The sequence below is a fragment of the Lissotriton helveticus genome, chromosome 2_2, assembly GCF_964261635.1.
Source record: "Lissotriton helveticus chromosome 2_2, aLisHel1.1, whole genome shotgun sequence".
NCBI classification, from domain to species: domain Eukaryota; kingdom Metazoa; phylum Chordata; class Amphibia; order Caudata; family Salamandridae; genus Lissotriton; species Lissotriton helveticus.
The window spans coordinates 326,951,630-326,966,307 of NC_136060.1; the positions used below are offsets into that span (position 1 = coordinate 326,951,630).

Genomic DNA, 14,678 nt, shown 5'->3' on the forward strand with positions numbered 1-14,678 from the left:
CAGTCCCACCTACATATTGATTTACAGAATCGGTAACCCTCATAATATGTACACAGGCCGGTGGAGGTATGTCTTGATTCTCCGCCTAGGTGTAACGTTCCAGCATCATCATAGAGTTCTTAGATTGGTAGTATGCTGTCCTCCACCAGGTGGTAGACCAATTGGTTCTCAGTAGTGTCCAGAGATTTAAGAACAGTGAAAAAGGTGCATGTGCTCTGGTGCAGTGAGTTAAAATTCCCTACTTCACTATATAGCGCAGAAATGGTATTCCCAAAATAGTGATGTGAGCGAGTAAAAACAATGCTGGTGCGGTTGTAGACCCAGTTACTAGTCTACCACACTATTGGGTTGACATGTTTCAGCCTTTTGGTAAATTCTAAAGGCTTTCTTCAGGACCAAAGTGCATAGGCAGCTTATTGTAGCCCCTAATTATAGTGGTTAACTTACCACCAACATTGTTAATTCAGATCTGTAGTATCTGTAATTATTAAAAGAGAAGATATAAGTAATTCCATAATTCTTGAGTATATCCTTATGTGTCTAAGGTCATCCTATTCGGTACCACTATTATGTTTACAATGCTATTACGTTTTTTTCCTTTCATGCAGACAAATATAAAAATAATAAATATGTCTCATTGGTCTTCCAAGGTATCAAAGCAATTTCAGTTATTTCAGATGGCGAGTAAGGCAGATTATTGAGTAGTTTAAGTAGGCCTATTTTATCTTATAATCATTCGTTGTACTAACACTGAGTTGGGAAGTGTAATTGCAGGTATTATCTTCATACTCCGGGGTGATCCCAGTTATGCACTCAGGATTGCGTTGAATCTGTTTCTACCTCCTGCACTTGCAGGGACTGAGCCAGGGCCTCTCATGCCCTCGCAGTCTCCAGCGCCTTATCTTTATTAGTCCGCTTAGCCTGCTGAAGCCGTACTGTTCTTTCACTCGCCGTCCACTTAACTAGGTCTGATTTCCACCTCTTAAAGCTGGGCCTCCCCTCAACTCCCAGTGAGCTCTAATATCCCTCTTTGCAAACAGCAACCCCAGATCCAAAAACTTGCTCTTTACCTTTGTTTTGAGTGTGTATGGAAACCAATGCAGAAAACATGTGCCTATGTCAGCATCTATTCGTCAATCCGTGATTTTGCAGAGTATGTCTACCACCTCTTCCCAGAATGTTCCTAGTTGCGGACAACTCTACATCATATGTCGGAACTCCGCCCCCTCTTATGTACAGCGTGGACACCGGGCTGTATCTACTCCGAAGTACTTCTTAATCTTAGCAGGAGTAAGATATGCCCTATGTAATATAAAAAAGTGTACCAGCTGAAATCTGGTGTTTCTGCTACTTTTCCACGCCCTCCTGACTATGTGTGCCCATGCTGTCTCAGGAATCTCTTTGCCCAGGTCCGCCTCCCATTTCCATTGCAGGTCTCCCAGTGGCTCCGTTCCCTCCCCTATCATGTGTCAGTACAGGCATGTAACCGATTTGAAGTTCCCCGCTGCCATCACTACATACCGACATACCATGGTTGTCCGTGGTTCTGAGAGCAACATAGGGGATTCCTTATAGCTTTTCAAGCTGTAATTCCTGATTGCGAAGTAGTAGTGCTGTCATGTTTTATATCATTGAAATGGTAATGATAAATCCCCTTTACTGGGAAAGTTGAATTTAACATTACTGTTTTAGAAATGTCACTTTTAGAACGGTGGAATTTCTCTGCTCTTAAAGCTCTGTATGACTGGATCCTGTGTCCAGTGGAACTAGACTAGGGACCCAAAGCAAGGAACAAGCAGGAGATTGGCGGTCCCCCAGCAGTGCAAGTCATTCCTTTTAATCTTAGCTCATGATATCTGTGAGAAACAGGGTGGTTGGTTGGGGCTTCATCCTCGTACGATAAGTCATCAAGGGTGGGCACTCTCAATGTGTTTGGTAGAATCCTTCTTGAAGGGTCATCCAGCCTCATGCAACTTAAAGACTTCCTGCATGAGTCTCAGGTTAGGGACTTCTTCCTCTTCAGGCTACAGGTTCTCGCCTGGAGGTCAGATTCCTCTGGGAAGTTTTGAGATGGGTTTCCCACACCTCTTGCCCTTCCTTTTGGATGTGGTAACAATATAATTGCTAGTAGTTAATGACTGGTAATTTGCTGCCCAACGAAAGTCATCCTTGATGGCAGACATAAGGGCTATGGGCCCATTGGGCTATGTTCCTCTGTTACATGGTAGAGGGAAGCTTGTAGACCTCCTGACCCTGACTGCAATGATGACTAAGATATAGAGGAAGGCATTCCACAAACTGGAATAAAAGATAAAGTGACCCTAGAAACATTAGTATGGGATATGGAAGCCCTGGCGGACTTGTGAAAGGTAGAAGGCTACCAGAAATGGGCTTGCTGGGCATCGCCAAATGGGAAGCTATATAGACTGTGGAGGTGATGAGCACATTTTTGGAACTACAGGAGCAATATAAGCTGGTGGAGAGCAAATATATACAATACCTAGAGATTGCATCCATTTTATCACACTGTACTGGCCCATCCGTAGAGATAGCGGAAGAGAAACCCCTGGAGTTCAAGGTCCAGGGGGGCCCGAATAGAGATGCCATCTCTCATATTTACACTACGCTACTTAACTATAGTCAGCCCCTGCTACATGCTCTCAGAAAGAAATGTAAATGGAGCTAGGCATACTTGATTATGATAACTGGGGTGCAGCCTGCAGATATCCCAGTGAGGTAGTAAATCAAGCTGGATTCAATCTGATCTGGTTGAACTTTGTCCTTAGAGCGTACTATGCTAAGACCAGGTTATTTCCATGGGCAGGAAAGCCACCAACACATTTTTGATTGGGTGTGGTGAAAGAGGCATGCTATTGCACACTGTTCAGGAGTGCCCAATGGTCTGGAAGTTCATGACAAATATACAGTGTAAACTCTTAGAAGCCATAGACAAGGCAATAGCACTTACCTCCCAAATGGTTATGCTGGTAATATTGAGAGAATTAAACCTTCTATGGAACAAGTCACTGGCGGTGGCCAGGAAAGATATAATATGTTGCTGGGAAGGGCAAATGTCCAAATGGTATTAAGGCAAGCATCCAATATGGACTGGTCTCAACAGACCGAATAACTCATATTCAAAGCAAGGTGAAATACTCTCATAAATTTGCCAAGATATGGGGACCAATGATGGGAGGTCACCTAGTCAAGAGGGACTGCACACACTGCAGAGATCTGCCTCCAAGGGTGTAATGTATAGATGGGAAAACCTAACGCAGGAACATTAAATGGGACAGGGAGGTGGGTTCTAGCACAACGCTGATCCAAACTATTGCCATTTGTGATTTTGCCAATAACTGTTGACTTATTTGTAAGCCACAACACATGTGTTTGATGTTGCGTTCTAAACAAAAGAAGAGAGTGAGGAAAAAAGTGCTAACCCTTCTCCCCTTGATTCTTATAGAAAACAACAAGAACGATCTCACTACCATATGATTCAAATAGCATCCAGTGTGTATATAGTAATCTCTTTGGGAAAACCATTAGCCTTTTTTAAAGAAACCTCACCCACCACCCAAGTTGGTGGCATGCCTCATCATTGGGTTCCCACCTAGGAGGTCGAGTGTCTCCTAGGTGTGCTGCAATTCCTGATTACAGCGGAGCGTGATTTCTTTAGTGACAAAGTGAATTTTGTGAACGTGATATATTAAAATGACCTCCAGGATACCCTTCCTAATCAGGATAAATGTAATAGTGAGTTCCCAGGGCAGCATTAAAAACAATAGTGGATGTAACAGAGAAATGTTCTACATGTTTCAGCCAATTCATGTATGTAAGTTGGCTTTTTTCAGGACCAGTGCTGTCAAGGCCGGCAGCGACCCTGAACAAGTGCAATGAAAAGCACACTTCCTATGGTGTGTATGGACAGGGGTGTATTTGAAACTTACAAATTTTCCCCAAAGGGAAATGTCTGAAAGAAAAGAGACATACAACATAGCTTACAATTACATCAATTATTTACAGTGAATGCAGAGTTTTTGCACAGCGTGCGTTTTAAGTTTATCAGCATCCTCGTGGAATTAGCTAGAGGTTTTTCTGCAGCCAGGCACTCATCCTAAGTTTATAGCCACATGTGATTGTTTTTTCACATTCACAAAAATGTGTGTGAAAAAAAGTTCTGTACGCCAGAATTACCGTAGTGCAAGCCAATCGTATCTCTTAAGCATGATCATGATCAAATAACATCAGTGTGCATGCAAGTCACGTGTGTTTCATAATGAATGCAAACCTACTTTAAGAGGTGGAACTACACAATCATCCATCAAAGTCTCACAATCAGGCAAAGAACCGTGAGGTCTACATATACCAAACACAGTGCTCATAGGCTTGTTTCGGTTGTGGCGTTTATGGTTTTGATGAAAAACCTTTGTGACCATCTATACTAATTCATCCCTTTATATACAACGTATTGAGCAATTGGGGATAAGTGACACCTACTATAGTTGGGTAATGTTATGCAACATGGATCCCGGTGGGAGGCGGTGCGTATGGTCACACTGTGGAGAGAAGAATGTCGAAAAATTGTAAGGGCCAGCACATAATCTGGTAATCATCCTGGCCGAATTAGAAGAGTGTTTCAGTCCTTCAAAGGTCCTCCCCCCATTCCCACTTACTTCATCAAGGTCTTCTGCCAGCATTTTCACCTGCTGCAGCCCTAAGCAAGATCCTGGCGATGTGGTCCCAGCCGCAGCATTCTAAACAAGCATTTACAATGCAATAGGTCTCGCAGTTGTTAGAGTTTGAGCTATTGGCATTGTAAATGGCAATGTCTTTTATTTATGTGTTGGTTTTTAAAACATAAATAAAAGGCATTGTCATTTACAATGCCAATAGGTTAAACTCTCGCAAATGCGAGACCTATTGCATTGCAAATGCTTTTTTTTTATGTAGTTGTCTGTGAAGTTCCACTTGCAAGTCATGGAGCACGTCCAGGTCAAGCAGAATCTGTGGTGTTTCTAGACAACTGAAACAGCCAATTGTTTTATGGCCATTTCTTGCAGGGGCTTCACAAAAAACAACCACGAGGACTGACAGGGGAGACCCCTCAGCAATCCTGCATATTAATGTTTTAGGAGAAAAGATAGTTGCAAAAAAATACTAGGCGTGACCGTCTGGACAAGATTGGACAAAACCAAAGAAAAACAGCAGTCTTTTCCACGTTTGGGGTGTCTTTAAAGCCCTAGCCTAGCAACATTTTAACTGCACTCTGCATCTGCACTCTAAATCTGCACTCTGCACTCTGAATCTTGAATCTGCACGCTGCACTCTGCACTCTGAATCTTGAATCTGCACGCTGCACTCTGCACTCTGAATCTTGAATCTGCACTCTGAATCTGCACTCTGAATCTGCACTCTGAATCTGCACTCACAATCTGCACTCACAATCTGCACTCACAATCTGCACTCTGAATCTGCACTCTGAATCTGCACTCTGAATCTGCACTCTGAATCTGCACTCTGAATCTGCACTCACAATATGCACTCACAATATGCACTCACAATCTGCACTCTCAATCTGCACTCACAATCTGCACTCTGAATCTGCACTCACAATCTGCACTCACAATCTGCACTCACAATCTGCACTCTGAATCTGCACTCTGAATCTGCTCTCTGCACTCACAATCTGCACTCACAATCTGCACTCACAATCTGCACTCACAATCTGCACTCTGAATCTGCACTCTGAATCTGCACTCTGAATCTGCACTCTGCACTCACAATATGCACTCTGAATCTGCACTCTGCACTCATAATCTGCACTCTGAATCTGCACTCTGAATCTGCACTCTGAATCTGCACTCTGTACTCACAATCTGCACTCTGAATCTGCACTCTGCACTCACAATCTGCACTCACAATATGCACTCACAATCTGCACTCACAATCTGCACTCACACTCTGCACTCTGAATCTGCACTCTGAATCTGCACTCACAATCTGCACTCTGCACTCACAATCTGCACTCACAATCTGCACTCACAATCTGCACTCGCAATCTGCACTCTGAATCTGCACTCTGAATCTGCACTCTGCACTCTGAATCTGCACTCACAATCTGCACTCACAATCTGCACTCACAATCTGCACTCTGAATCTGCACTCTGAATCTGCACTCTGAATCTGCACTCACAATCTGCACTCACAATCTGCACTCACAATCTGCACTCACAATCTTCTCTCACAATCTGCACTCTCAATCTGCACTCTCAATCTGGACTCTCTGCACTCTGAAACTGCACTCTGAATCTGCACTCTGAATCTGCACTCTGAATCTGCAATCTGCACTCTGAATCTGCACTCACAATCTGCACTCACAATCTGCACTCACAATCTGCACTCACAATCTGTACTCACAATCTGCACTCACAATCTGCACTCACAATCTGCACTCTGAATCTGCACTCTGAATCTGCACTCACAATCTGCACTCACAATCTGCACTCACAATCTGCACTCACAATCTGCACTCACAATCTTCTCTCACAATCTGCACTCACAATCTGCACTCTCAATCTGCACTCTCAATCTGCACTCTCTGCACTCTGAATCTGCACTCTGAATCTGCACTCTGAATCTGCACTCTGAATCTGCACTCACAATCTGCACTCACAATCTGCACTCACAATCTGCACTCTGAATCTGCACTCTGAATCTGCACTCTGAATCTGCACTCTGAATCTGCACTCTGCACTCACAATCTGCACTCACAATCTGCACTCACAATCTGCACTCTGAATCTGCACTCTGAATCTGCACTCTGAATCTGCACTCTGCACTCACAATATGCACTCTGAATCTGCACTCTGCACTCTGAATCTGCACTCTGAATCTGCACTCTGAATCTGCACTCTGCACTCACAATCTGCACTCACAATCTGCACTCTGAATCTGCACTCTGCACTCACAATCTGCACTCACAATCTGCACTCACAATCTGCACTCACAATCTGCACTCTGAATCTGCACTCACAATCTGCACTCTGCACTCACAATCTGCACTCACAATCTGCACTCACAATCTGCACTCTGAATCTGCACTCTGAATCTGCACTCTGAATCTGCAATCTGCACTCTGAATCTGCACTCTGAATCTGCACTCACAATCTGCACTCACAATCTGCACTCACAATCTGCACTCACAATCTGCACTCACAATCTGCACTCTGAATCTGCACTCTGAATCTGCACTCTGAATCTGCACTCACAATCTGCACTCACAATCTGCACTCACAATCTGCACTCACAATCTGCACTCACAATTTTCTCTCACAATCTGCACTCACAATCTGCACTCTCAATCTGCACTCTCAATCTGCACTCTCTGCACTCTGAAACTGCACTCTGAAACTGCACTCTGTAAGTGTGCTTACCCCTCTTCTAGTGCACTTCCTCAGAGGTAAGAAGCACTATATACATTCAGCTACAATACAATACACGCCTTTCGCGAAATTATTTTCTTCCTTTGGTTGTCTGCCCTGGACTATATATATATAGATATATATATATATACTACGTGTAGAAAACAAAAAAAAGCTTAACACAAAAAAGAGACAGGACGTTTTATTACAGTTTTATAAACATCAACTTTATCGACTGTTAACACCTCTCTTGGATCCGAAAAACCCAAACAGGAAATCACGATGATCATCACAAAATATGTAATTGCGCAGACAAAGCTTGAGAATACTTTCATCGTTAATAGCCCATAGCCAACAGCAAGATCTCAAATACTCTTTACCCAACAATACCTAGGGTACACTGCTAGATTGATTTAGTATGGCACTGGAAGGGGAGGTGTGTGTACGAGGCCTATCATACTGTCTTCATAAATGTAAAAAGCCTACCTGTTGTGCTGTTCGGTAACTTTGCCCTACGGCTCCGAGAATATTTGCTGAAAGAACAAGCGGGAGGCGGCTCGGGCGCAGCACGTCTTCCGGAGAGGTGCGCGTCCACAGAGCTGAGTCGGCTCGTGCACAGGCCAGTAGCAGCTCGTGCACAGCTCTAGTCTCCCTTGCCAGTGAACACTGCGACTATAGAACTCGCTGGCGGGAGCGCTTCGCGCTCCAACGCCAGCTCGACCTAATAATGGTGTCGGCGTTCCTGTGACTCTGCGTACTCGCAGATAGTGATGTCTCAACGTGAGTGTGACTATTTTGATTTGGCACCATTGACAGGTCCCTTAGCTTTGTTAACCTATTGTGAGCCTGGAAGTATCATGAAGCCGGCACACCATGTCAATTGTGCTTGTTCAAACATGTGTATAATAGGATGTTGTGTTCCAATGTTTTGTTGTGTTTTCATATTACAAATTACTCAATAAAATAGATTTGAAAAAAGGCATGAATTAATAAATCATTTTCGAAGCCTAATGGGTTGGGTTGTACTGTCAGATGTCAAGGCATTTCAGCAGAGGCCGGCTGGGGAAGCAAAAGCAGCCCTGGAAATAAGATCAAACCAGCCCACTCCCTTCTTCTCCTCGCTTTGTCACTCTTTTTCCATCCATTCCTCTCTCTCTTCTCTTCCTCTCTGAACTCTTTGTCTCCATCTCTCTTCCTCTGGGGCATATTAGCAAGGAAGTGGAGGTGAGAGGCATTAACCTTCTTGGCTTAACGGCTCTCTCCGCCACTACTGAAACATAAGGCTGCACCATATTATCAAGGATATGGTGCAGCCTTGCGTTTCCCCTGCGATGACGCTAAGTTTTACAACTTAGCGCCAACGTAGGCACTCTTGCACTCCTGCGAGCAGGGAGGTTTGTGTATGTACAGGAAGGTGTCCCTTGCTGCACATAAACAAACCTAAAATGCCAGTTTGTAACTTACATGTGTTTAGCTTCATGCAGCACACATGTAAGTTACAAAATGGCATTTAAAAAAAAGGATTGTTTACGTATAGGAAGGGACACCTGCCTGTACATAAACAAACCATGGTGTCTTGCTTTTTCCATGTGTGCTGCACAAGACAGCACTCATGGAAAAAGCAAAAAAAGAGTAGAAATAAAGCATTTCTCCTCTTTTCGCCATCTTAAGACCAGGATTTTCATGGGACACTATTATCAAGACGGCGTTAAGCCACTTAATTTGGCTTTAAGCCACACTAAGTGGCTTAACGCTGCCTTTGTGATAGGGAGATGACCCTATTGCCACCACAACGTCGCAAAAAGTGACGTTGTGGTGGCGATAGGGGCTTGATAATATGCCCCTCTATCTCTTTGAGCCTCCCTTTTTCAGTTGCGTAAAACGGGCCGGAGCCACTGGCCTAAGAGCTCCTGATTTTGTCCGGAGGGACTGGGCCCCCTCTATGTACTTTGCAGGGGGGGGGCTCAAGTTACATTATGTCAGTGCCTTGTGCTTGCTGCACTTATCCTCTAGTCGAGGAGCTGGGAAAAATGACAGAGGCACTAGCAGCGACCTTGGACTGTCATATCCGGCCTCCAATGGCTTCATCTCACCGGGGAATACCCGGAGGAATAAAAGGCCAGTCTGGTGCTGCGTTTTTTTCAGTTTCGAGTTCAGATCACATTCGGGCCCCTGACTCTCTGCCCTCCAGAGACTTTTGACTTGGACATTCAATAATGCGTAACCCGGGTCAGCGCACGTGTTTAATTTACACAATAGGGTCTCTGTCAGTTGACTTGTTTCTGGCTCTTGTCTTGTATATTTCAAGGGGGCTAGGGGAAGGGGGTGGGGCACTGTTTACCAATCGACAGAAAAAAAGGACAAGACCGAAAAGTTGGAGGGAAGGCCGCGTGGAGTGAAAGCAGCTTAAGTTGCTGCAAGCTAAAAATGAAATGTCAGGCAGAATAGGTAGAAACTGTGTGACAAGTAGAAATATATGACAGTGGCAAACATAAACCCATCCAAATTGCCCCAGAGGAAAGAATAATTACCAGGGGGTTTTGCATTGTGTCTCTAGAGCAAGCTGGGACAGGATACAAAATGTGTTCTTTCACTGCATTTTCTGGGCTTGGACGACGTTTGAATGCCCCAGTTTATGACACGTTATTATACCCAGGGGCCTGAGAGTCTCGGGACCAGTAGTGGTAGCAATTAGTAAGTAGCGCATGCCAGTATGTTCCCCATCTCTCTATTTTTCAAATTGTTTCCCACGTATATTGTATTCGAATTCGCGGCCTGCGAGCCACACTGTAGCAAGACTTTAACTCACTGAGCCAGACGAACAGAATTTGTGAATAAATTGTTTGTTTCTGGAATAATAAAATCAGTACTAGCTTTCATATGCCGCGTCACAATATATTAGGAATCATTCAGAGGTATCACTCAAGTTTGTTATTTTACTAAGTTATTTACTTTATCTGATACGTTTGTAGAGCGCTAAATGAAACAGCAGGCGAGCTGCTACAAAACGCTTGAGTCAGGTAACATTGTCACAACAACAGGGAGCAGATCATAAACATTCTGTTACTGTTATAGGTCTGTGGCAATCACTAAGGTAGAAGTTGGTGAAAATAACTTTACCACTGGACAACAGCGGATTTCCGGAGGTGGAAATGTGTCACAAGAACGTTAGGCATATTTGTTGATTAGCTATGTGTTCTGGTGAAGATGTGTTCTGTTGTTTTTACACATTTGTGATCTTGTGCTGCATCACTACATTGTGTTCTGCAATGTTTTTTGTGTTGTGTTTAGTTTTCTTGTTTTGTTGCTGAGAATATGTGACAATAATGTTTTTGCATATTTGTTGAGTTGCTTTTTGTTTTGGTGTGATGTGTTCTGGTGTTTTTTGTGTTTATTTACTGCCTGAGGAAGACAGCTAGCAGGATAATTTAATTGTATCCATTTACACAGGTACTTTGTTAAATGAGTGAATGAGGAAGTGAGTAAATGAATGTATACAATTTTAAAGTGCTTTCATGAAACAAAAATCATCTAGGTGTGATCCAAGGAGTTTCCATAAAATTCTGACCAAGAAGATCCCAAATATAAGACAACCACACTGTTGACAAGCCCAGCATAGACAGAAGGTGCAACACTCAGGTGTGTCCACAGAGAATATTTTTTGCCGAAGAGGCGTCTTTTTCTATATCTTCCAGAAGGAGAGGGACACAATTAATAGCAAAGAGTTTAGGATTGTATTGGAAATGTTACCTCCCTACAGAGAAAATCTCATGTCTCATTCAGTCCAGCACTAAGTTCTAGGACCTTTAAGTCAGCTGAACATCTTTACTATCTGCAAGCAGTCCACAAATTAAGACTGGGAAAGTGTAAATGGGACCTCTTCTAAAATAGAATTATAGACCGAGCAAGGAATATTGAAATAAATCCTAAATGCCACTGCCATCCCCTTGAATGTTTTGCTGGTAACTGTGATTTCTTAATTTATGAGCATGATTTGAGCTATCTGACTGGCAGTATTTTGAACTAAACGAGATTTATTTTTATGTGCCATTCTTTGGAACGTCTTCTAAAAAAGAAATTTATTTGGGGTATTAATAAATGTCCTTCTTCCTTAGAGTTCAAAGCAGATGGAACGTTTGGGGTCATCCTATTAGTAATAATGACAAGTAGTCACTACTGCTTTAAAGCTCCTGAGTTGTATGACATATTATGAGCTTTATTTATTTTTCACCCAAACTGTAAAAGGGGACTTTTCTTTGACACCTGATCTTTTAAACAGCCAGAGTATTGCAACACAGTTTTCTCAACAAATAACAATTGATTGATAATAACATTTGATAAATTTGTAGCAAAATTAATCTGCTTGGGTTACCGTCATGGGTTGGGAATCTGCCAGCCATCACATTAAAAATTAAGAGAATTGTCAGATTTACAAAGCTTTGCTTCGAATTTGCCTTCTGTATCAATACATTTTCTAAGGGAATGAGTCATCTTGGCTGAGCAGCAGTGAAGGTGATACTAAGGAAAGGGTGCATAGCAACAACTCAAGTCACAACAATAAAATAACTAGCTTGCTCTTGTGCAATGGTGATATATGCGTCATTAACTAGGTTTATGTGATCCAGTGCTCCGAAACACTTGGATAGAAAAAAGGGGAATATGATACGCTATCCTAGTGGAGTTATGCCGTGTAATGTCTGGAATGACTAAGACAATAATTATGAAGTAATACATTATACATATAAATCCAACACTCTGCTTAACATAATAGTTTTCAGATTCCATTATAGGGGAGAGACACATATCATTTGTAAGGCTCACTAACTGATGTTTGGTACATAGGAGAGTGGTATATTTGAGCAAAACCCAAAGTTGACCAGAGATGTGTGAGATAATATTACTGCACTAAACAAGCCTCATAATAGGTTGTGACAGGGCAAAATTACCTACAAACTAAGAAAGTAAGATGTGATAACTAAAGGTTGCCCAGGACAGAACTAGAGCTGGGTTGAGCTACTTCTTAACCCAACAAATTGCACCATCCCATCTACATAATGCCTTGAACTACCAAATACGTTGAACATGAACAAAACATGCATGTTGCTTTACTCATTCATTGAATTTACTCACATCTCAACCACCGTGCTCCGGCATGGGTGTCCTTCTCCTTGGTCTGCCGTCGCTGGCAGTAGCTTCTGAAAACATACCACAGCATCCAGATGAGTTGTATCAGCATGAGCGTGATGAGGTAGGCCAGCAGGTCCTTCTCACTGATCCCCATGGCATGGATTGCCCACGCAAACATGAGCAGAATGCCGGCCAGAAAGATATTGAAGCCATACTGGCTGCTCAGAATCTCTGAGTTTTTCTGTGGGTAGGTTTCAGGTGCATCGAAGTGAGGTATCCGTTCAAGTGGCTTAACCCTTGGGCTGGAAGGCGAGATGGACTCGGTCATAGAATGTGTGTCCACCGACAAGATGTCCAGCCTGTTGTCCTCACCCATGCTGACGAAGCTTTTGTTTAGGCTGAAGGTCTGAAAAAATGAGACAGAAGTAGTCAAAAAGAGAAGTTCTAATGAGACAAGACGGAATAGAATTAAAAAATTTCTACAACGAAAAAACATTAGCAGAAGACCAAGTAAGTAAATGGTGTTCCACAGTTGAGTTCGTTTTATGTCATGGTGCATTAATTTTGAAAAATGTAAAGTTTCAAACTGTCATTCTAGTATGGTAGTGATGAGAAAAAATAATATGTAATCATTAGGCCATATAAAACACCATATAAACAGTAATTGAGGAATTATAAAAATAATGGAGATATAATAAAACAATAATTATGCTAAAAGGTATTTGTATTACAGAAGTGTGTTCACCTCGAACATTAAGAGCCCGCTTAGACAGCGAGAGTTTCCCGTAACTGCAACTCTTCCAACAAAACGGTTCAGTTATTCAAGCTGTTGCATTTTTAAAGTATTTACTGACAGATCCCTTATATACTAGATCAGCAAAATAAAAACGTCAGCCGCATCCTGTCTGCAGGGGGGCAGTATTTCAAAGACAACACACCTACCTGCCTAGAAGAAGAAATCTCACATCTTTCACTGCAGCTTATGCCGCCGACATACCTGGGGTTTCCTGAGTGGAACCGACCAACCCACCGAGCGGCTGTCCTCTGTCTGAGGAGGCGTGCAGCCTACGCATCAGGTCGTCTGACAAAAAAAGCCTCGAGTCACCCAGGTCCGTGCAGAAAGGGTGTACTTTATTCAGCAGGGAGAGAGGAGCCGAGACAAAAGGTCTATTCTCTCCAGGGTTTCTCGCAGTCTGCGCTTAAAGTTCAGAGCCACGGAAACCCCTTTGAAAGGAAGGTTCGGAGTCACCACAGGCTCTTAATCCCCGCAACGTAAGCATTCTGCGAGCCCGGCCGAGTGCACGACAACACTTGTGGATGTTTCACGCGAGGAGGGATAAAGTGACTTTTCAACTCAAATCCCTAAAAACTCTACGATGTCAGAGGGGGGATCAGCGGATGTTGCATACAGTGGGAGAGTTCAAGGACAGCACGGCCGGTGCGACCACCTGTGTCCCTAACCCGACCACCCGCATGCACAACTCAGGTGTATTACCTCAGAATTACATTTAGAGGTGCGCATGTCTTCAGAAAGTAGAGTCTTTACTAATAAAAACTATACTTGCTCGTGAATGTACGTATTAGGACAAACTGGAATTTAAGGTAACCCGACCACTCCCTCCCACTCTCTGTCTACCTGCCCTATCTTCTATCTATCCTTCTATCTATCTTTTCCTTCCTTTCCTTTCTCAAACCACACGATCAACAGGAGTAACCCTCGATGGACGACCACCTACCTGTCAATTCCTCTTAACCCTCTGTTCAAACATCTCTAAAAAACCACTTTTCCACAACTTACTGTAAGGTATACGTTGTTTCCACCCACAGTAAACCATAGTATTGACTTGAACTGCTTTTTATGTTATCCTCACGAGAACATGTCTTTTTCTTTTTTCTCTTTATATCTTTATTGTATCTGAATCTTACTCATGTAAAACCCTACTAAAATGTATCTTGAAATGAAAAAAATGACAAATGTCTGGCTCCAGAATTTAATTGATGTTGTGCAATGAAACCTGGAATAAGCGCACACGTCTTTACTGAGGAAATCACACACGAACAGAGGTATTGGCAAAGGGCACCACAAAGAATGCTAATTTAAATGCTATATTTCCCACCCGCTTATATGTG

General features: G+C 42.9%; 1 protein-coding gene across 1 annotated transcript in view; it reads right to left on the reverse strand.

Moving 5' to 3' along the window:
* OTOP1 (otopetrin 1) overlaps positions 1-12,924 on the reverse strand; it is a 163,611-nt gene extending 150,687 nt beyond the window's left edge. The window contains exon 1 of the mRNA XM_078678990.1: positions 12,552-12,924. Within this exon, the coding sequence (XP_078535116.1) occupies positions 12,552-12,924 (373 nt within the window). The remainder of the gene's footprint in view (positions 1-12,551) is intronic.
* Between the last annotated feature and the right edge of the window lie 1,754 nt (positions 12,925-14,678).